The sequence below is a fragment of the Vipera berus genome, assembly GCF_964194415.1.
Source record: "Vipera berus genome assembly, chromosome: 1".
In the NCBI taxonomy this organism is placed as follows: Eukaryota; Metazoa; Chordata; class Lepidosauria; order Squamata; family Viperidae; genus Vipera; species Vipera berus.
In genome coordinates, this window is record NC_138202.1 from 253,221,664 (window position 1) to 253,245,281 (window position 23,618).

Here is a 23,618-nt window from a genome sequence, read left to right on the forward strand (position 1 = left end):
TTCTTCATTTCGGTTCTTTGGCTATCCACAGATTAATTCTGGGTATTGCCGGTCACAGGGACAGTGGACTCACTGCTGGCCTCAGCACTTCCTTGAGGCACTAATCATTCCCTATCCATTGCTTTTTCATGCTGTTATACCCTCCATGCCTTTACTCGGTCTGACTATTTCAGATAGGGGTTTAACTCTGTCAAAAGAGCACTAGACCCATGTTTAGAAATCGTTCAACTGATAGATCACATACATGGAATACTTCTGCATCTGTTATAAGTTAGAGACAATTTGACAGGTAACATCCATTCCAAGTGTACTGCTACACACTGTATTAAAGAGAATAGAGGTGGTGATGTTTCTTCCACGGATCGGCCATGCTTGGTAAGAGGGGAAACAAAACTGGAGGGATCCAGTAATCAGTTTCCCTAACTTGTTCCAGGTCAAGGAAGTAAGAACAGCACCAGTCTCCAGCCTAATTACTGTGGTAAAATAAGGGCTAGGAATTGGGGTAGCACATTTTATGCTGGCCTACTTTTCTTGTTTAAGGACTAATGCCTAGTGCCTAGCTCTAAAGCAACTATCTAATTCAGAGGTGTTCTGGATATGTCAAAACAAAGGGAAGTATAGATACTTCAACTTTTACATAACTACTCTGGACAGAATGTTTACGAATCTTTTTAATAAGGACAAAAGGCTAAGTAAAAGAGGGTTATTGAGAAGGTTTTTGTGATTCTAAAACGGCCTCTGGTATTTATGTTGCCTTGAATGTTGACCTAAGCTAATACTTCATCATTAGACTGCTTACCCTTCAGGTTCTGGATTCCTCCATTAATAGGTCTGCTCTTGTGCACTTAGGTTAATGTTTCTTAATTAAATGTGCAGTGTATGACTCTACTATCTCTAATTAGGTGGAGGAAGAAAGCTCCAATCCTTTATTTGGTCACTCAGTGGAAGCTCATGGACAATGAGATCAATTCTGCTGTTTTTAAACGGACCAAGCTAGACTGCCTTTTCATTTAAGGGGGGGAAAAGGGAGTGGATTTACAAAATTCTGAGCCAGCCCATGTGAATGACACAACCTAATGCTTATGAGAAAACCACCAAAATCTGTGACTGAATCTATAACCATAACCCAGCAAGTCAGCACCATTTTTTTGTTCAGTAATTATATTTTATCAGGTTTTAACATTAAAAAGTAGGGAGTGCTATGTGAAATTCTGGCAAGAACACTTTGTATGCCAGCATAGTCTCTGGTTATAAAGTATCCTTGTGTACTAATGTAAGAAAATTTAAATAAGATACCTATAAATTATTGGTCTACTTGCTGGAAATGTACATATCCTGTAGGATAGACTGTTTTATAATAAAATAAATTAAAAGAGGGAATCAGTAGTTTAATTTAAAGATACAGGAGATTCCAGTTGATCCAAGTTTTTATTCATTATGAGGGCTAGTGATAAAATCATTGGAGGCATAAAGAATTAGTACCTTATATGGTTATTGTTGCATGAATTCTTGAAGATTATAAATTTACAAACAAGTGGCCTTTATTTAAATATGTGAAATGTAAATTAGAGCTAGAAAAATAAATATATGATTGTTTCCCTTTTGCCACTTACAGTGCAGTATAAAGGTCTGTGGAAATACTTAAAAAGTATAGGGGAGAGTGGGTACAAAACATAATCCCTTTAAAAACTAAGCTGCTACTTACTTTGCTAGACTCACACCGCTTCTTCAGAAGCTAGTAGCTACTAGAGGTTGAAGCTATTATTTTCAGAAACTAATACATGCGTGTGAAGACAGTGGGGAACCAGAAGCCCCCATAGAAGCCTGGAATAAGGAGCAACTTCTTAAGATTCAAAAATGGATCCACCACACATAGCTTCCACACATTCTGAAATATGGCCTAAAATCTAATCCCTGTGTACTTCAAAATAACTCCCACTGAACTCAGGGGGATTTGGTCTCAATAGTTTCTTTCAGGCAGAGCAATCCTGTTGGACTGTTTAAAAAAAACTCTAATGCTGGACGGTATGGCAGTCAAAATCTTATCCAGCAGTGCAGAACTATGGAAAAAAGCATCATTCATTCTTATTCTGCCTTTTTTCTTTCTTTAGTTCTGCACTGCTGAGTACATTATTCAATACACTAGATAATTTCCTGTACACTGCTCACAATAAGAGTGAATAAATGAAGATGAATTCCAGAACTGTTCTACATATGGGACCAGTTGGCGGTTTTCAGGGGGGATGATTCCCTGACCTCAGAAAAGTCTGTTTTTGCAGTAATGGGCCCAAGATATCTAAGTTCTCATTCCGCTTTTGATCAGGGCTGCTCAGTTTTGCTGGAAACTCAGGTACAACATTTATTGATTGTATGCCAATAAAATTATGTTTTATCTACAAAGTGATTTTGATGCTTCAGGTGAGCCAGGTTTTGGCCACAACACCTCCAATTAGATACTCTAAATATTGTATTTGGTCCTTTCCCATATAGCATTTAGGTGGGTTGAGAGTTAGCTTTGTTGTTTGAATGGTTGTAAAGACTATATACACAAAACATCCAAATGGGCTTCCTTAATATTGTTGTATATTATCGTACATCATCACAAATAGTGACAATGTACTGAAAGGGAATGAAGTGCAGGAACCTGGCAGCCATTTCATTGAGCATTGTTCTGAACCACTCCTAAGAGATGGTAAAGGTTATTTCCTTGAAGGTAATCCTCGACTTGTAACTATAATGGAACCTGCCTATTAGGGTTATAAGCCATGATGATCGTAAAGTGGGTCATCTCACATGACCAATGAGATTCTATTACCTTTGTTTGCAGTGGTATTTAAATGAATGCATGCCTGTTAAGTGGCATTTTTGCCACTTAACTATGGGGTGCTTTTGCCAAAAACCAAAAAAACAAATGCAGATTTTTCAGCAAAAATGCTGTGAATTGCACACGCGACCGTGGAATGTTGCAGATAGCTATAAATGGTTGCTGAGTGCCCAAAATGCTGTCACGTGACCATAAGGAGTGGGGGTGGCCATCAAACTTCAGAAGTGGGTCGTAAATAACTTTTAAGGAGGACCATCATAACTTTGAACAGTCACTAAGTGACCAGTCATAAATTGAAGACTACCTGTACTATTTGTTTTCTTGATGAAATCTGATTTCACTTACAATCTCTCAATTAAGAAAAATCACCAGCTCTCATATATTATATGAGGTTTTATCTTCTGTCAGCAATTCTGATAAAGACTGAAATTTAAGTTCAGTCTTTCATCACAGCACTGACTCTTGATTAGACCTTTCCTAACATGGGGATTTTATCTACTCAACTTGGGGGGAAAATGTCCTTTTCTTCCTAGTGTTTATCCAACAACAAATACCTACCTGCCCCCCCAAAAAAACCCCACTCTTATTATATACTACATGTCTATTTTCTGTGGCTGTTAGTTTAACTACTTCATTTCTGGAGGGCTTCTTTTCCATTCTTAATTTTAATTTTTATTTAATGTTCTTTTTTATAGGTTGAAACTAAACATTTACTAGAAGTGACATGAGTCAAGAGATTTAACTCTTTCTATTCATTACTGAGGTCAGTAGAGTGCCATGGAGCTGCAGCTTGCCCACTGTGACCATCATTTTTCCTTTGGTGTATAGCACCTTGCTTCTTCCTCAAAACTGCAGTGACAATACAGGTGCTGTGACACTCCAAGCAAAACACCCATTAATTCTTTTTCCACAATGTACCTAACATGATTTGATAAAACATATTGTAGTCCTTATTAGAAGCAACCTTTCCCAAATGAGGAATTTCTGCATGTTTTTGTCAAAAACGTTTTGTCAATCTGGAGGGGAGAAGTGAGGTGCTGCCTATTTTGGCAAAAATGCTACTCACGCTCAAGGCTGGCAGAGTGGGGAGCACAGAATGGGGGGAGCTTTCCTGGAAGCAGATGCTCCATACCATTCACAGCCTTTCCAATTAACCTGGAGATGGAATAAGAAAACAAAAGCTTGAATAGGTCCAACTTTTACATGGGGGATTTTTTTCCCCTAAAAGCCAATAATTTATGCCTCTTCTTTTCATTTAAAAACAAAAGAGGAGACTTCTCAACTTGCTCCAGGTTTCCACACCAATGTTTGGAAAGAGTGACTTACCCCAGAAAGGGAGATATCAAGTCACTAAAACAGTAAAAATATACCTACTGTACCTCTATTAGTCTTAAGGCAGTCATGATTATTGGGAGCCTTATCCAGATTCTCTAGGGTCAGATTTCTTGTCCTATTTTCCTGTAATGCTCCAATAAGCAACTATTGCAGAGTGTGGGCACAATCCTGCTTTCAGAGCAGAGAAACTGTCCAGTGAAAAGAATGTTTGTTTACTGAATCTACAGCTGGCTAATTTTATAATAATAGCCAAGAAATGCAGAGATTAGGGCAGAAGAAGAAAGAGGAGAATCTGTGAGAAACATGAGAGGTCCCTGGAACTTTAACATAAAGATAATGAAGCCTGAGTCTGTACGATATCAACTAATGAAAAGCGCACAGAGATCGCAGAATATTTTTAAGGTGTTACAAGTGTTAAGATACCAACTCTGTAGTTGTGTAGAGAGTCTGTGAATTAAAAGATGGGAAAGGGAATCTGGCATGCAAAGCAGCAGTAGGAAAGAAAGCTTAATAAGCAGAAACAAATATCAGTTCCTAGAAATCTAGAACACATTAAAATACTAATCTGACTGCCTTCAGTTCTCCTTGCCTGCAGTATGGTCTATTCCAGGATCACATGCTCACTCTCTGACATGGTTCCTATAGCCTCCACTACCTCCACTATTTCTTTCCTATTAGTATTAAGTTCAGCGTAGCTCAGGGGTGGAGGGACGCGGTGGCTCAGTGGGTTAGGACACTGAGCTTGTCGATCAGAAGGTCGGCAGTTTGGCAGGTCGAATCCCGAGTGCCGCGTAACAGAGTGAGCGCCTGTTACTCGTCCCAGCTTCTGCCAACCTAGCAGTTCAAAAGCACGTAAAAATGCAAGTAGAAAAATAGGGACCACTACGGTGGGAAGGTAACAGCGTTCTGTGCGCCTTTGGCGTCTAGTCATGCCAGCCACATGACCACGGAGACGTCCTCGGACAAGCGCTGGCTCTTCGGCTTTGAAACGGAGAGGAGCACCGGCCCCTAGAGTTGGAAACGACTAGCACGCATGTGCGGGGGAACCTTTACCTTTAGCTCAGGGGTGTCAAACTGCCGGCCCATTGGCTGAATGCATCATAGGAAAACCGCGCCCACCCCATTGCCGGCAATGGCAAAAAAGTCACGATATGTCGCAACACATCACATGATGTAGCTGATCCCCCTAGTACCCCTAATGTAGCTGATCCTCCTAGTTCCTCCCTCCATCAGAAGTTGTTGGAAAGGCCTGTCGAGAATCTCTCACTTGCCACAGATTTTGATTCCCAGTGTCAAGGGAACCTTCTGTTAGCCCAAATGAAAGAGGTAAAAGAGAATACTATTTGGAAAAAGAATGAGTAAAGAGCCAAATTTTCAATGAAGCTCACTTCTCTTGAAACTCTGGAAGATAATAGATCATTCTTAGCAGCCAGCAAGCCAAAGTGCTTGAATCATGAAAGAAGTAAAACCAGGTTAATTAAGTTCAATTCCTGCATTCAGAAAATATGCTGTACTTCCATAAGCAACACAAAATAGCTTGTCATGATGGCATGGTTCACACAAGACATTGAGACATGACTGGGTCTTCACAAAGCGCTCAACCACAAACTATCCAACTGAATTTGGATTTTTGACCTTGTCTAGCATTATGCAAACACCTAGGATACTTAGGAGTATCAAAGGCTACATTTAGAAAGTTGCATGTTTCTATATTAGATTTTAAGAAAAATAAGAATTTCTATTAATTCTACTCTATATTAAATAATTGTGAAACTGCTTCTGTTCAACAGGAGGCAATTATTTTTCTAAATAATTCTTGAAGAAGCTTTTCCCATAGCCTAATTTGTAAGCTAACAACCTTTCCCAGTTTGGGACCATGTGCCTGAGTGTATCAATGTTTGTGCAGCTGCAAACATTCTTGAAAGACAATACCAGCTATTTTGACCCTTTCCAGCTTGGGTTTAGGCCAGCAAACATATTCTCCCTTTGTCATCTTGTCAAATAAATTCATTTCAAGAGACAGAGCAAATGTATCATTGACACTGCTTGACTTGTTAGCAGCTTTTAATACCATTGACCACAATATACTCCTGGTTTGACTGTGGTGGTTGGGGCACTATGTTACAGGGGTTCTACCATTCCATGCAGGGATGATTTAATAGAATTATGTTAATCAAATGTATCTTTGCAATGTGATATTATTCTGAGGGATGTCATGGCACTCTTGACGTCAATGCCTTTTAACATCTAAGAGCAGTCATTCAACTTGTATGCTGAGGAATCATCAATATGCAGATAAGAGTCAAGTTTATTTTTCCCCAACACCTAAATCAAGTGAACACGTCCCTAATGTCAATGGGGATACTAGAGGCCCAAGTGGCCTCTTTGTAGGGACATATATAATAAACTACTATGGGTATCCACAGGGAGAAGGCAAACGATAACACATTCTTGTGGCACTTGTATGATTATGACATTATATAAGCATCATTTTAGCTTCAGTACTATTTGCTGTTGACCTCTTTATCAACAATACCCTTTTTGAGACAGAGAGACATTAGCCACAGTAGTCCATGGTACCCCTCTTACCAAAGAATCAAACTTCCAAATTTTCATTTTAAGAAAGGGAGATAGGCTCTAGCATAGAACAAATTTTGCCCATTCTGTAATGCGTTTTGATGGTTTTAAGCCAATTAATAACATGTTTCCAGCCAAGCATTAAAAAACCCTAATAATAGATAAATAAATATTAAACATCTAATTAAATATTTTCTGAAGAAGAAATATCCTAGGTTTTTTTTCCTTCTTCTGAAAACTCCCTGATGGTAAGTTAAAAATCCAGACTTTTGATGTGGCTTTGAGTTTCTAATATCTTAACAGTATTTTATATGGCCAATTTTTCTATTTCTTAATGTTTTAGAATTTTACCTGGCCAATGTCTGTAAATAAAATCCATTGCATAAAAGAAGACTGGGGCAGGAATCTTTATATACATGAATTATGTGACCTTAGCTGATAAATTATGAAAATTTGTCAAATATATGAAAAAATGTGCTGTACCAAACAATACCAAATAGCATATATAAAAAAATTGCAAATGTGTTGTTGCACACAGTGTGGCTTTATTTTAGATTTCTGTATTCGCTGGTTTCTATTTTGGCCACATTTGTCAGCTCTGCAAAGATCAGATTCATAGCTCAGTCTTCTATTGCTGCCTTGAAAGTCTGCTACATTTTAGAAATTAGCTTCTTCACAGAAACTTTAAACAGAATATTCAAATTCATGTTTCAGGTGGACAAGCAACATTATCGCTGTATCATTTCCTATATTGTGATATACCAGGAGCAGAACATTTCATTAACTAATTGATTGATTAAAAATTAAACTGAGAAAATCAGTTAAAATTGATTCGCCCAGTGAATCAACCATCTCTGATTGGTCATGAGATTTAATGATCAGCAAAATAGAAATACTAACAGAAATGAACATGGGAAGGACCTCTTTAAATCTAAAGGAGGAATTTTTTCTTTTGTCTCCCCCAAGAGGAATGCTTTTCTTCCATCAAAGTTTGCCTAATATGACATAGGAGTCCATAATCTGAAACATTCTTCGTGAAACTGATTACACTCCAGGTGTATAGACTTAAAATTTCAGAATTCCCATTGCTGAGAATACATCAATAAATTTGCAAATTGATTGTGAAATTTATATGAAATGTCAGCTACAATTTCTAGATATATCAACTATATCCTTTCACTGAAGAAAATATTTTAACTAGTGAAAAATTATGTAATTACTTATATTTCAAATATTATTTCACTAATTGCCCAAATATTATTTAGGCTTAGAGATGTTAAAGTGAGTAAGACCAAACCACAATAAGAGGTCAAAATAATACAGCCCAATAGTATTATATTAAACTATTTTTGGAAGTGATAGTCTGTTCAAATGTAGGAAACAAAATGATTACCTGTGGCTCCACATCACAAGCTGTGTCCATCATCTTATACTGTGGACTAGTTGCCTTCCTGGGATTCCTGCAAAAATGTCCTGCTGATTTCTATTTGTATAAAAAAATTAAACCATAGGATGCTGCATTCCCAGTCATAGACCATTAACCTCTAACTGCTCAACTTGTCTAGCAGATGCCAAGGAAAGCCATTTGAAGAAGTCTTGAATGGTTTCTTCAAGAGATAGATTTCATTGAACTAGAGATTCCAGTGACAATTCCTGCAGATTCTGCAAGACCACTTAAGAAAAGCAAGAACAAATAGAAGAGGTGAAAGAGACAGATGAAATGTCTGCAAGCAAATAATCAAGCCCAGAGAGCACCAACTACTTTACAATTCAATTTATTATTATTATTTAAGAGTTTACCCCATCCACGCTTGTATTTGTGTATGCACAGCTACGGTTAAAGGATGAAGCTTTTATAGATTAGAATGTATTGCTTTTTGATGAAGCAAATCTTTTTCTAAAACAAAAAAGTTAATGTTTAACATTCAGTTCACACCCCATTAAACCCAACTGCAAAATATCCATTGATTTTAATCCATTGAGTACAACTATAAGTTCAAAACAAACAAATGCAGATGACGCTAAACTGGCAGGAATAACCAACACCCCAGAAGACAAGCTCAGGCTCCAAAAAGATCTTGACAAACTTGAACAACGGCCCCCATCCAGAAAAATGAACTTTAATGTGCAGAAAAACAGCAGAAATCAGAGATATAAATGCAGATTAGGCGAGACCTGGCTCAAAAACAGTAACTGTGAGAGGGACCTTGTAGTTCTAGTGGAGGATCACTTGAATATGAGCCAGCAATGTGCAGCAGCCACCAAAAAAGCTAATACAATCCTGGGTTGTAAAAACAGAGGCATAGAATCAATATCATGCGAAGTATTAGTACCATTTTACAAAACCCTAGTAAGACCATACCTGGAATACTGCAACCAACAAAAAAGATGATGAGACTTTGGAAAAAATTCAGAGAAGAGCAACTAAGATGATCAAAGGCCTGGAGACTAAAACATGAAGAACAGCTGAAGGAATTGGGTTTGGCTAGTCTAAAGAAAAGAAGAAATAGGGGTAACATGATAGCAATATTCCAGTATTTGAGGGGCTGCTACAAAGAAGACAGGGTCAAATTATTTCCCAAAGCACCAAAAGTAGGACAAGAAACATTGGTTGGAAACTGATCAAAGAGAGAAGCAACCTGGAATTAAGAAGAAACTTCCTAACACTGAGGACAATTAACCAGTGGAACAGCTTGCCTTCAGAAATCGTGGGAGCTCCATCACTGGAGATTTTTAAGAAAAGACTAGGCAGGCATGTGTCTGAAGTGATATAGGTCCTCCGGCTTGAGCAAGGGGCTGGACTAGAAGACTTCCAAAGTCCCTTCCAGATTCTGTTCTGTTCTGTTCTGTTCTATTCTACTTAAAAATGGTCACCACAATGTAAAAGGATGCTGAAACTCTAGAAAGAGTACAGAGAAGAGCAACAAAGATGATCAGGGGACTGGAGGGTAAAACATATAAGGAACGGTTGCTGGAATTGGGTATGTCTCTCTAGTCTAATAAAGAGAAGGACTAGGGGTGACATGATAGCAGTGTTCCAATATCTCAGGGGCTGCCACAAAGAAGAGGGAGTCAAGCTATACTCCAAAGCACCTGAAGGCAGGACAAGAAGCAACGGTTGGAAGCTAACCAAAGAGAGAAGCAGCCTAGAACTAAGGAAAAATTTTCTGACAGAACAATTAAACAGTGGAACAACCTACCTCCAGAAGCTGTGAATGCTCCAACACTGGAAGTTTTTAAGAAGAGACTGGACAGACATTTGTCTGAAATGGTATAGGGTTTCCTGCCTGAGCAGGGGGTTGGACTAGATGACCTCCAAGGTCTCTTCATCATCATCATCATCATCATCATTAGGGTCTTCTCAGGGTACCGCCGGTAAAAGATTGCCAGAGGACAATACCCAGGGGGAGGGCCTTCTCTGTGGGTGCGCCGGCCCTTTGGAACCAGCTGCCTGTAGAGCTTAGGACTTCCCCTGACCTTCGCTCATTCCGCCGGGACCTGAAGACCTGGCTCTTTGAGCTTTCTGGCCTGGACTGAGAGTATTAACTGGGGTTTCAATTGTATTCTAATTGGGGTTTTTATTTCAAGGTTAATGTAATCATTTTAATTGTTTTTAATTTTTGTAATTTGCTGTATTGTTTTTTAAAAACCTTGTGAACCGCCCTGAGTCCTACGGGAGAAGGGCGGTATATAAGTCTAATAAAATAAATAAATAAATAAAATTATACTTTTATTCATTAAACATGAACCTCAGTCAACTAAACATTCAAATTGACTGGCACTAATGGTTGACACGGGTTGCTGCCAGCATCCTATTATTATTATTATTGTTGTTATTATTATTATATATAAAGCTGCAAGTTTGCTTGGCAATAGTTAAATCCTACCACCTCAAATTTCAACACTGTGTGAAAGAAATAATTGATACAATTTTATATTTATATCACTGTTTTTATTCATCCATTCCTTGTAGACCTCTTTCTTGGACAATTTACAACAACTAACATTGCAAATATTGCCAACTTCCACTGGTGGCTTAGTGACAGTTTACACATTGACTTGCTCATGGCAAGGAGCGCTTTCTTCTTGATGTAGCTTCCATGATTAGGAGTCCTTCATGGATGAAGCTGTAGTCTAGATTACCAGATTGATGAGACAAATGTAATAGTTAATTTCACAATCTTTACTGGATGCTGGCAACAATTACAATGGTGGTGTCAGAATCCATTTATATCACATTTCATAAATGTATAGGTAGAACATTGTGCTTATTCTGGGGATTCTGCCATCTCTCCGAGGGGGGGGAGAGAATGGTTACTTAAGGCGATCTTCAAACAACAGGGAAACGTTTGAACTGGGGGAGGGAGGGGGAGACACAGATCTGGATCGCATCTTCATTTACAACTGTAAAGGAAGAAGCAATAACAATAAAAACAAGGAGAGTTCCCTTTCCCACGGAAGGGCCTGACACTTAAGCAAATGATGGGAGCCTGACCAAATGGATGAGGGGAGGGGGCTGAAATGGGAATGCTTTATATAGGATTGAAATGTAACTTTGTTAGATTCCGTCTTGTATTGCCACAATCGATTCCATCCTAGTAAACATTTTCCTTTTGGACTAAACTTGCATCCAAGAGTTCTTATTTCCTAAGATGTGGATTGAGGTGGGTCCTGACAGTAGACGGAATCTGCTATAAGAGTCAACCTGGAAAGGAAAACCTTACCGGGGGACTTTGCAACAAATACAATGTCTGGCGACGAAGCAAGAGAGGAGGGAAGCCCCATGGAGGGGGAGTCTTCCCCCCAAATGGAATCCCAGAGACGATGGGAAGCTGAAGCGGCATATTTCCCCGGGGAAGAAGTGGTGGAGCAGTACGACCGAAAACCCTGGTGGTCGATGGGCGTTGGAAGGAAAAGTGAGTGGGAAAAGGCTTCGGGAGAAGTGACCCTGAGGCGGAGTAACCACAAAACGGAATGGAGGCAAGAGATGGAGAGTTCCCTGCACGCCAGTGAGGAGGAGCGGATCCTGGAAAAGGCCATTGATCTGATGAAAGCAACCCTGAGCTCACTAAGGGAGGAGAGAGCTGAAAACCGAGGCAGCGCCTGGGGACGCAACTGGAAAGGTAACGGAGGGGATCCAGCACCTGAAACCCCGGGGCCGTCCAATGGAACAGGAATTGCTGCCTAAGCAGTAACCCCCCCCAGAACCACAGACGGGGACCAGGATGAGGAGCAATACCGGCCACGGCGCAGACAACGCTCCAGCCAAAGACTCCCGCCCCTGGAAGTCAAATTCAAGGGGGAGCCATCACGACTGGGATTCTTCCTAACCCTAGTCCTCAGCTACATGGAAGAGTACGGCCGGGATATCCCTAGTGACAAAACACGCATCCGGATTGTGCAATTCGCCCTGGACGGATTGGCTGCAGACTGGGTGGTGAACTTGCACGACTCCAACGCCCCAGAACTCGACAACTTCAACCGATTCATGTCATCTTTGAGGCGGCGGTTCAAGGATCCTTTGGCTGACCGTAAGGCCCGGGAGAGAATCAAAATGGTGAGGCAGGGCAGGCGAGCAGTGGCTGATTATACTCAAGAATTCCGAGTCATTGCCAGCAAGCTGAACTGGCCAGAAGACATACTCCTTAGCCACTTCAAAGATGGTCTAAACTATGACCTGTATGACGCTTGCCTGCCTCGAGGAGACCCACCCCATCTCGACAACTGGTACATCCTGGCAGAGGAAGTGGAAATAGACCTACTGAAGAGACACCGCAGAGGAAAACCATGGGGCCGCCTGCCACCCGAGCAAACACGCGAGGGGGAGAGACCACCAGCCACAGCCAAAAAATCAACGGGTTGTTTCAACTGCGGGAGAGAGGGCCACCGTGCTGCAGAATGTCGTTCAAAAGCCCCCCCATGAAAACCAGAGGCATCATCCTCCAAGAAGCCGGGGAAGTCCCAAGACAACACAAAAGAATCTTCCATGAAGGGGACAGAGGCTGTAGAGTCCACAATTCCTGCCAGGAACTGGGATTGGACTCCGGCCTGCACCGCAGGGACGGTGGACAACTCGGAAGACAGCTCAGAGGGAGAACCATTGGTAAGTGGACCCCTTCCACCCATACTTAAGACAGTGACTATATTAGCTTCCCCTATGCCTGAAGCAGCCAAAATAAAAGCTCTGATAGACTCTGGGTGCATCCGCTGCCTTATCAGCCCAACGCTGATGGAGAGATTGAGCATCCCAGTGAGGAGGCTAAAACAACCAATCTCTTTTAGTCAATTAGATGGGACAATAGCAGGGGGGGCCAGCCACCCTAGCCACTTTACCAATCCACCTATCACTGGGACCCCATGAGGAGGACATAACATTTATAGTGGCCCCAGGCATGGAATGCCCAATGATTCTAGGACTGGAATGGCTGAAGAAATGGAACCCCGGGATAAACTGGAGGACAGCAGAACTCAATTTCCCAAAGGGGGGGCAGAAGAACTTAGACTCCAAAAGCACCCCCCCCCAACCCAGAGGGAGGAGGCAGCAGCAGTGGAGGAAGAGAAGAAGTTACCAGAGATACCGGAGGAATACAGGGACCTTGCTGAGGTTTTCAGTGAGGAACGGGCAGATGAGCTTCCCCCCCACCGCCCCACTGACTGTGCTATAGAATTCAAACCCGGGGCAAAACTCCCAAAACCCAGGATGTATGCCATGAGCCCAAGGGAAATGTCAGAAATGGAAAGATTCATAAAGAAAAACTCTAAGCAAGTACATTTCATACCTTGCCAAAAAATCCCGACCGCAAAAGCATTAGCAAAACTTTTTGTACAGCATATTTACAGATTGCACGGGGTACCACAACGCATCATATCTGACAGAGGGGTGCAATTTACATCGGCATTTTGGAAAGAATTTTTATCCCTCTTAGGAACCACCCAAGGACTGTCATCTAGTCACCATCCTCAGACAGACGGAGCTTCTGAAAGACTTAATAATATACTTGAACAATATCTGAGATGCTTTATTAATTTTCAGCAGTCCGACTGGACGGACCTACTGCCTTTCGCAGAAGTAGCATATAATAATGCAGTCCACTCAAGCACAGGTTACACCCCTTTTCAAGTAGCTACAGGCCAGAGTTTCAACCCAATACCAGAACTAACCCCAAAAGAACCGGTCATCCCTGATCTGAAGGAATGGATTGCTCAATTACAAAATACATGGCCAATCATTAGGAAAGTGTTGGAAGATGCCAGAAAAGCATACAAGACACAGGCAGACAAAAAAAGAACCGATCCCACACCATTTAGGGTAGGAGAGATGGTATATTTATCCACAAAATACCTGAAATCACTCCAACCCTGTAAAAAACTAGGACCAAAATATATTGGACCCTTTCCAATTAAAAGAATCATAAACCCAGTAACAGTTGAATTAGAACTACCCAAAAATCTTAGACGAATACACCCAACCTTTCACTGCAGTCTATTAAAGAGAGAACAACAATCACCACTACGAGCAAAAATCCCACCACCACCACCCCCATCATGGTGGAAGGAGAACAACATTTTGAAGTAAAAGAAATCTTAGATTGGAACGATAAAATATTTAGTGGCATGGAAACACCTCCCCTCCTCAGAAAATGAGTGGGTTAACAAACTCCATGTTAAAGCACCTAAGTTGCTTAAGAGGTTTCATACAGAATATCCGAACAAACCAGGCTAACATTTATATGTTTTCTTTTCCCCACAGATGAACTCATCTTTTTTCTGAAAGGAGAGCCGAATGTCAGAATCCATTTATATCACATTTCATAAATGTATAGGTAGAACATTGTGCTTATTCTGGGGATTCTGCCATCTCTCCGAGGGGGGGAGAGGATGGTTACTTAAGGCGATCTTCATACAACAGGGAAACGTTTGAACTGGGGGAGAGAGGGGGAGACACAGATCTGGATCGCATCTTCATTTACAACTGTAAAGGAAGAAGCAATAACAATAAAAACAAGGAGAGTTCCCTTTCCCACGGAAGGGCCTGACACCTAAACAAATGATGGGAGCCTGACCAAATGGATGAGGGGAGGGGGCTGAAATGGGAATGCTTTATATAGGATTGAAATGTAACTTTGTTAGATTCCGTCTTGTATTGCCACAATCGATTCCATCCTAGTAAACATTTTCCTTTTGGACTAAACTTGCATCCAAGAGTTCTTATTTCCTAAGATGTGGATTGAGGTGGGTCCTGACAGGTGGCTTAAGGACAAGAAAAATGCTTTGCAGAATAGGAATTTTCTAGCTTTCTATTAAATAAAGAAAACAGATACTGTACATTGTAGATCCATACCTTTTACTATTATTTATGCTTTTCCATAATAAGTATGCTGCCATCAGTTCATAAAGACAATGATGAGGAAACATAAATACTAGAGAGCACTATTAACCAAATCTGGGACTTAATAACCAGAAGGTAAATGGGTCAATGACTGTATTGACTACTGAAGGGATCAGGTATGATTATGCACCATGCATAAATGCTATTTCTGATGTACATTTATTGCGTGTACATTTTAAAAAGATACTGTTGTCTAGTCTCAGTTTTCCAGCCATATAATGGGATTATATTATATTATAATATAATATATTATAATATTATATATTATATTATATTATAATATTATATTATATTATAATGGGATTATTATAATGGGCTAATGCCTCCTTAAGTAACACCAGCTGCCTGCATTTAGTGCAGGTTCGCATCCCACCAGGCTCAAGGTTGACTCAGCCTTCCATCCTTCCGAGGCAGGTAAAATGAGGACCCAGATTGTTGGGGGCAAAAAGCTGACTTTGTAATAATGCCGCTTGGGGTGTGTGTGAAAGCCCTAATAAGCAGGCATATACATAGAATGAAGGCTACTGCTAAGCTTGTAAGCCACCCTGAGTCTTCAGAGAAGGGCGGGATATAAATGGAATTAAAAAAAATAAAAAAATAAAAAAATAACCATGGGTTTCATACAATGAGTAAGAGATTTGAGTCAGAATTTCTTTTATCCACATTTCTGCTCTGCCTCTATTTGATTAGGTGGCAGTAGCCCATGATTTGGGTCCTCTCATCACTTGTAGTTTACACAGACATTGGAATATCCTTACAAACCCTTTGCTCAAACTGTTTTGCATGGTGTCATTTCAAGTGTTCTAACCTTCAGCATTTTGATTTGTATTGTGATGTGATTTCATTTTTTCCCAAATATCTGTGGAGATTCTCAGTCATCCAGATCATAGTTGTCTCAAAGGAGCTTTTCCAAAAGGCAACTAGTCTGTTTTTTCCCTGAGGAGGAGGAGGAGGAGGAGGAGGAGGAGGTGGAGGAGGAGGAGGAGGAAGACATTTCACTTCTCATCCAAGAAACTTCATCAGTTCTGGCAGGATGATGGAGGCGATTTGTTCTGACAGAATTGGGGCAGAGGTTTAAGGTTGAAAGGATCATATTTCTTTGCAGTCATCTGGTCATTAACACTCTCCCTGAGAGCTCTTGAAGCCACTTGGGGGTTTATCTGTGCCCTCGGGGTCACCTGTATCAAAGTGCAAATGGGGGAGGAACCTTCTTGGAACTTGTGAAAGGACTGCTGAAAGGAGATAGTGGGGTTCTTATCCCTCTCTCGCCGTTGAGAGAGAACCGTTCAATGTTAACATAAATGGTCTCTTTTACCCCTCTTTCAAACCAATGATCAATTTGGGCCCTGTCTACAACTCAGTCCTTTCAGCAGTTCCAAGGAGATTCCATCCCCATTTGCACTCTGGTAACAGCGTTCCGTGCGCCTTTGGCATCTAGTCATGCCGGCCACATGACCACGGAGACGTCCTCAGACAAACGCTGGCTCTTCGGCTTTGAAACGGAGATGAGCACCGGCCCCTAGAGTTGGAAACGACTAGCACGCATGTGCGGGGGAACCTTTACCTTTACCTTACAGGTGACCCTGAGGGCACAGATAAACCCCCAAGTGGCCTCAAGAGCTCTCAGGGAAAGTGCTAACGACCAGATGACTACAAAGAAATATGATCCTTCCAACCTACCCCCCTCCCCCCCATCCTGCCAGAACCAATGAAACAATGAGAAACAAAACATCTTTTTCTTCTTCTTCAGGGAAAAAGTCCTCTTACCTTTTGAAAAAGCACCTTTGAGACACTTTTTTCCAAACTTGTTCCAGTCTAGCTAATACAGTAGCATGGCCCAAACATATAGCCGTCTTTGACATACAGGTGAAGGCTTGAACAGTGCACCAATATTTTGTATAATACGTGTGTGTGTGTGTGTGTGTATTTCCTGCTTAAGCTACTTCAGTATATAATTTATTGCACTTTTCACCCTTCTTTCTAGAAAGATATGTTTACAAAGACAAACCAACATTCATCAGTCATTGGGAGAGATTGGGAGAGATGCCTGAATTTTAAGTAAGGAAATACATGCTAATAGCTATTTATCAATCAGTGCCCTTAGAATATACGTCCCTTAGGAAGAATGGCAATACAACACATTTTGTTAGCCAATCAGGAGCACAATGGTAGAACAGCATATCTTAGCAAGATGTGGTACTGCTACATCATGAGCATATGCTAAGGAAGTATTAGAGAGGAAATGATTGGTATTCTCTAATTTTAATTCCAACTCATACCTCTATAGCAAGGTTTCCCAAATTGTGATGTATACCTTCCTTGGGAAGAGCAAACAGACTCCATGGGGTGGGGGGTGTAAATAACCCTTTGTTGAATTGTACATTGTTACAACAAATCCTTCTTCCCCAAAGTTTCACTGTATTGTTTTCATTGTTCATTTATGTTCATTTTGGTGTTTGGAGTTTTAGGGGAAGTATGTACATTAAGATTATACTAAAGGGAGGTGTGATGGCAAAAAATTTAGGAACCTCTCTTCTTCAGTATATGTACAATAATAATGATAAAATGTTTTTAAAATGAATATTGCAGAAATATTGCAGAATAGATGAATGCATTACAATTTTGTATTCCTGTAATTACTGAAAGACTGTAAAGTTCTACTGTATCATTATATATATGTTCCACTATATATCCCAAGCAATAATATCCTTCAATTCTGGAAGTAAATTGCATTGAAGATTGTCTGGGAATTTTTTTCTAAAAGAGCTACAGACTGCAAATCTGTTCTTAACTAAATCAATTGCAGAATAAATGGAGCAGAATTGGATGTGAATCTGGATTAAAAGATTTTTAAAATTCTGCCTTAGCATGATGCTCTTTTTCCTATAATCAGGGCCCCATTAGTGTCAATGAGCCAACTGTAATAAATAAAATGCAGATCAGGAATTGGAACCAAATTTAATTTTGACAGATTGTACTTTTTTTAAAGGAGATCAAGCCTTTTTGCACATTTTGGGTAATTTTCTATTTGGGTATTGTGCATGTGTGTATGTGTGTGTGTACTATATAATTTTAAGATCAACTTCAGACATAATGACAAATTACTTCCTAATTATGATTTTCACTAATGGAAAAGGACACCTCCATATTGTATAGTATCAGATAATTATGAGCTACTAAAGAGTAGGTGTGTACGACCGAATATAATCAGTGCATTCTTCTTCCGTGTGTACCGTTAATCCAGCACTTAGTTCCAAGTATCGTCTATCATACTATTCATTTTCTATTTTCTTTCAACAGAGATGAAGTAGTAAGTCTCTCCGAAACAAAACTCGGAGGCAGAGAGGACTTAGTTCGAGTCATTTCTCGAACAGAACAAACAGAATGAAAGGATGGGTGCTAATACGACTCTGGGGCGATGGCGTTTCGGACTCCCCGATCTATAAAGGCAGTCAGCCTTGAAGAACTGAATGAAAGGTTTGAGAAAGATAGATCATGTTTAATTTCCAGACTTTAATGTTTAAAAATAACACTCGGTTATGGGATACGATGGGTTAAAGAGTCCTTCCATTAATTCAGATTATGTTCGTAGAGACGAACTTTACCCGCTCCCCCCCCCGCCACACACAATCATTTAGCTGATTATTGGCACATACACAGAGAGACAATCATTTAGCTGATTATTGGCATAGATGGAACCTAATATGCTGGGACAAAAGCCTGATGCCACACATTAAGCGAAGCTTTCCTTGAGGACTAGCTGCGCGGGACTGGAGAAGATCCTCCCGCCAAAATCAAAACAAAGCAAACCCCCCCCCCGGTTGGTGTAACGTCTTTGCTTGTCGAATACTAGCGCCGTTTCAGCGGCCCAGCACCCTCCAAACTGCCGCCCACCCACGAAAACGTCAAGCTCCGCCTCAGCTGGAGAGGTTTCAACGCGGCTGTAGAAACGTTCCCTTCCCAGCGCCGTGGGCAGACAGGCGTGGAGAGCAGCCTCCATTTGCGCCTTTTTCCTCCCTCTTTCTCCTAAAGGTGGAATTGCATAGCGGGGCGGGCTAGCGGGCCGCCAGCCAGCCAGTCCTGAGCACTCAGCATCCTCCATCCTCAGGCTGCGGGTTCCAGGGTGCGCGCTCTCTTTCACATACACACACACACACACACACACACACACACACACACACACACTCGCCCTAAGAAACTGCCACTGGCTGCCACTACCGTGGGCCGCTTCGGCAACCTAAGGCGACCTTCCTTTCAATTCCCTCTCTTCCAAACCCCCACACGAGCACGTTTGGAGGCCAGCCGTGCATGCTACTTAAGCGCGTCTTTGTAAATACAGGGCGTTTTTTAAATAAAGGATCCCTGCCGTTTCGTCCCGTCACCGGGTTTCGAAGGGGGTTAGGTGGGTGAGCAAGAGCGTGTAACCGAGGACCATTGCCCTGTACACCGCCCTGAGTCCTTCGGGAGAAGGGCGGTATAAAAATTTAATAATAATAATAATAATAATAATAATAATAATAATAATAATAATAATAATAATAATAATAATAATAATAATAATAATAATAATAATAATAATAATAATAATAATAATAATAATAATAATGTGGTGACCACCAAAAAGACCACCATAAAAAAAGGATGGGGGAGAAAGCAAGGAGCCGAGGAGTTCCTTGTTGTATTTTCCACAAGGCACGACAGTCCCTGCGGGGGCGTGGGAGGGGGGGGGAAAGAAAGCGGTGATGACAATTAAGTATAAAAAGCCCCCTCCCTGCTTCTTTGAATCAGTGCCTAACCAGCAGCAGGAGACGGAGAAAGCGGAGAGGGTTTGGAAGCCCCGCCCAATGCCTGGCCAGGGGGACGTCCTGCTTCTCTCCCCCCCCCCCCGCGCACGCCCGCTCTTTGGAAGGAACTGGACTGGCTTCTTTCTTTCTCTCCCTGCCGACTCTCCTCCTTCTTCCTCGCCGCCCCCTCCCCATGCACGCACAGAGCCCGTCTCTCGCGCTCGGTCCTGCAGACAGACAGGGAGACAGAAGATGGCTGACGCGCCAGGGCAACCCGCGCTCCGGCCCGCCCGCAGCCCCAACCCTCCCAGAGCCGCTTTCTCCTTTTGACACCCGTTGACGCTTTCGCCCAAGCGCTAAAAGCCGCCCCCGGCCTCCCTCCCTTCCTCTCCCACAACCTTCCCCCCCCAAAAAAAAAGCTTTTCCCAAATAATACCAGCAGCCATTTCATCTCCACCAAAGTAGATACACGCGCGCGCGCGCGCGCACACACAGACACACACAGACAAACAACACACGCACGCACGCACAAAACAAAACACACACAAAAAAATGGCAGAAATGGAGAAAGAAGGGAGACCTCCGGAAAATAAAAGAAGCAGGAAGCCGGCTCACCCCGTGAAAAGGGAAATCAATGAAGAGATGAAGGTACGTCTCTGCGTTCCTCTTTATCACTATTCAGATGGGAGAAGGGAAGAAAAAGGGAGAGGGGTGGAGAGGAGGGAAGCTTGTTGCAGACCCCCCCCCCCCGTACTCCGGTCTCCCCTCCCCCACCTCATGGAAGAATATATTATAAATAAAAGACCTCTTGTTTTGTTGTTAGGAGGGTTGACGAAAGGTGCCTGAACTCCCTCCTAATTGCAGTTCACAGGCGAGAAAGCCAGATCCCTAAGCGGATCTGATACGTTGATGGTTATAACTACTATTATTTATAATGTTTTCTCCAAAGGGGTTCAATTCCCCTTCTGTGTGCCCATCCTAGCCAGATAATCTAGAAGCGGTTAAAAGTTAGAAAAGAAGGGAAGTCATTTAAGCACCCTCTCCCTCTGGCCCCCTTTCCAGTAGCCAGCTGCAACTGTGTAATTAAATTGTCAAAGTGAAATGTTATGGTCTGAACTGCACATCATTCTTGAGCTTAGACACAGGATCGCTTGTCTTTCTCTTCTCCCTTTTACTTCTGCGTCTGTTTTCTGTGCTCCACTTCACAGTTAATCAAGGAAGCAGAGTGTTGAATTGAAAGCTGTCCTAGAAGGGTGCATGAATATGTCTGTCTGTGTGTGTACGTTCTGTATATCATCTATACCTGTTTGGAGAGATTGTGTATGGAGGAGGTGAAACCAGCATCCTCACAGGAAATAGTGCCAATCCAGCTGTGTTCTAGAGATAATTTTGTGGGCTGGCACTCCAGAGGCTAATATCTAAGAAGTTGCCCAATAAATATATAAACAATATTCACCTGGGTGAACATGAAATCACTGTCTGATAGCACTGTTATTGTTGTTAGCATTAATTTTTACGTTTCTCATCTTTCCTTTCCCTAAACCTCCCCTACGGGTCTGAAGTGAAGTTGCTTTGCTTCAAATAATAAAACAATATAGTTTTGAGGTAGGATACAATTCGTTCACCGAAGTTGCATTTAGTGAAATGGAGCATTCATAATCATTCCGTTAACAGGTTATATTCAAATATCTAATATACATTGTTGGTGTGTAATAATTTAAAAAGCTGTGTGTGAAATTGAATATGCATCATCATGGAATCTTTGCCTATGTGGTCCAAGGCTAGCAACCTAAAGGGATCAAAAAGACCATTTTACTTATTATGCTTAGCAAATCAATTTGGAAGAAGATGCTTGCTTTAATGTTTAATTTTTAAACTCAATCAAAAATGTTCTGTTATTTGTCTGTATTGTTTCTTTCTGTATTGAAGGTTTGTCCAACAGCAGATGGACATTTGAACAAAGGTGGTGGTGATACATGTAAGAACAAAGTGCCCTCCAATCTCTAGGCATATATACATATGCCTCTTTGTAGGTAGACTTTCTATCTTAGGGGAGGCTTTGTGCACACTTGAATTTAACAGTAATTGCTTAGTCAGACCTTGTTTGGATTTTTATTTTGGTAAGGGTAGAGAGGAAGGGGGACAGTGGGCATGGAACTCTGTCCCATTATGCACTGTCCGTTTAAGACAGTGCTTCATTCGATCTGCAGTTTTTCAGTTTCTTAGGTTCTAGCATTACAAATTAGCTAATTTTAATCAAAACATATGAAATGCTATCCTGGCTGGATATAAAGGCTGACTATGCTGGATCCTTTGGGTTTGTTTTGTTTACTTTGGCTGCAGGCACACTTGGTGGTTTGGGAGATAGTTGTTCTTCTGCAGTAGAACAGATGTTTGTCTGAAATGGTGAGGAAGAAACAAAAACAACACTGTATGTGAAAGGAGGAAAATTACACAATTTTTCCCCTTTTTATGAAAGTCTATTAAGCATTAGTGTTAAGGCAGGTAAACCTCTCTTTCCCCTAATCTTCTGATAATGGAAGAAAAGCAATAAGAGAAATAGATATATCAGAGTTTCATTTCTATGAGTAATTTAATCCAAGGCTGTGGATCTGATATAGTTTTGGGAACAGCTTTTATAGATTGCGTGGTTGAAATGTGAATAACAGCAGAAGCTTTCAGGCAGCCTTGGCTACATCGTAGAGTTAGTTATCTTATTAAGCTTGGAGAGCACATTCTGTGTTTTTATAACTAAAGTTCCCAGCAGGTTTTCATCTTATTTCCTTCTAAGTGCATTGGATATTTGCTTGTCTTTGTTTCAAAAACTCTTCACTTACTGAAAGAAAGGTATACCAAAAAGATTTCCTCCTCTTCACTAAGTTAATGAGTACAGTAACTTAACAAATTAGTTGTATTGTATGAAATGTATACGACATTTTCTGGTGAACACAGTGTGCCCTTGTGTAGGTGCACATCTGAACTGTTCAAGCAGCTTGACTGCTTCCCTTCATCTGAACTGCTTTCATGTGGACTTGTGTAAAATAAGCTCTGCTAAGTAATCACGACAGAGCAGAAAGAAAGGAATGTATATAGCAATAGACAGCCTAAGCTGTAAAAACTGAAATCTGAATCCTAGCAGCAGATCGGATATCAAGGCTGTAAGGTAGAGGGAGATGAAGAGATGAAGTGGGGGGGGGGAGGAGAGGAGAGGAGAGGGCTGAAGGAATGGAAAAGTCAGCTTGGAAAGTGCAGGACTAGTAGGAGGGCCCCCTCGGGAAATTTGGCTCAGGGATTAGGGAATTCTATCACGGTATACAGTAACCTACTCAAGTTTCAAGCCATGTTGGATTGAATTGCTTCCATTTGCCAAGGGAAAGAAAAAAAGACCAGCGTGTATGTGATTCCCTCTCTCCACCCTCCTTCCAGTAATAAAAAGCCACTGGGTACAAGTGTCTATTTTAAGTACAGCAAATACAAGGCACTATGAATGAGTAATAAAATTACCTCATCACACAGATTTTCTTGAAGATTTGCTCTTTGACAGAGCCACATATTTGCTTAATAATGATGGAAAGAAACTCAACCACTCTCTGTCACATCAGTAATACCAGTTGCTCAGTTTTAATAAGGTTGAAAACTGATGTTGTTTGCTGTGGTAGATATTAGGTTACATTTTTGTTATCTCTGGCCTGATGTACATGACAGTTGT

At 41.2% G+C, this 23,618-nt stretch overlaps 1 protein-coding gene across 1 annotated transcript in view; it reads left to right on the forward strand.

The window, feature by feature from the left end:
* Nucleotides 1-20,426: 20,426 nt before the first annotated feature.
* The window catches only part of SOBP (sine oculis binding protein homolog), a gene marked incomplete at its 3' end in the record, with an annotated part of 163,819 nt that continues 160,627 nt past the window's right edge, over nt 20,427-23,618 (forward strand). The window contains exon 1 of the mRNA XM_081329155.1: nt 20,427-20,557. Within this exon, the coding sequence (XP_081185281.1) occupies nt 20,462-20,557 (96 nt within the window). The 5' untranslated portion in view covers nt 20,427-20,461. The remainder of the gene's footprint in view (nt 20,558-23,618) is intronic.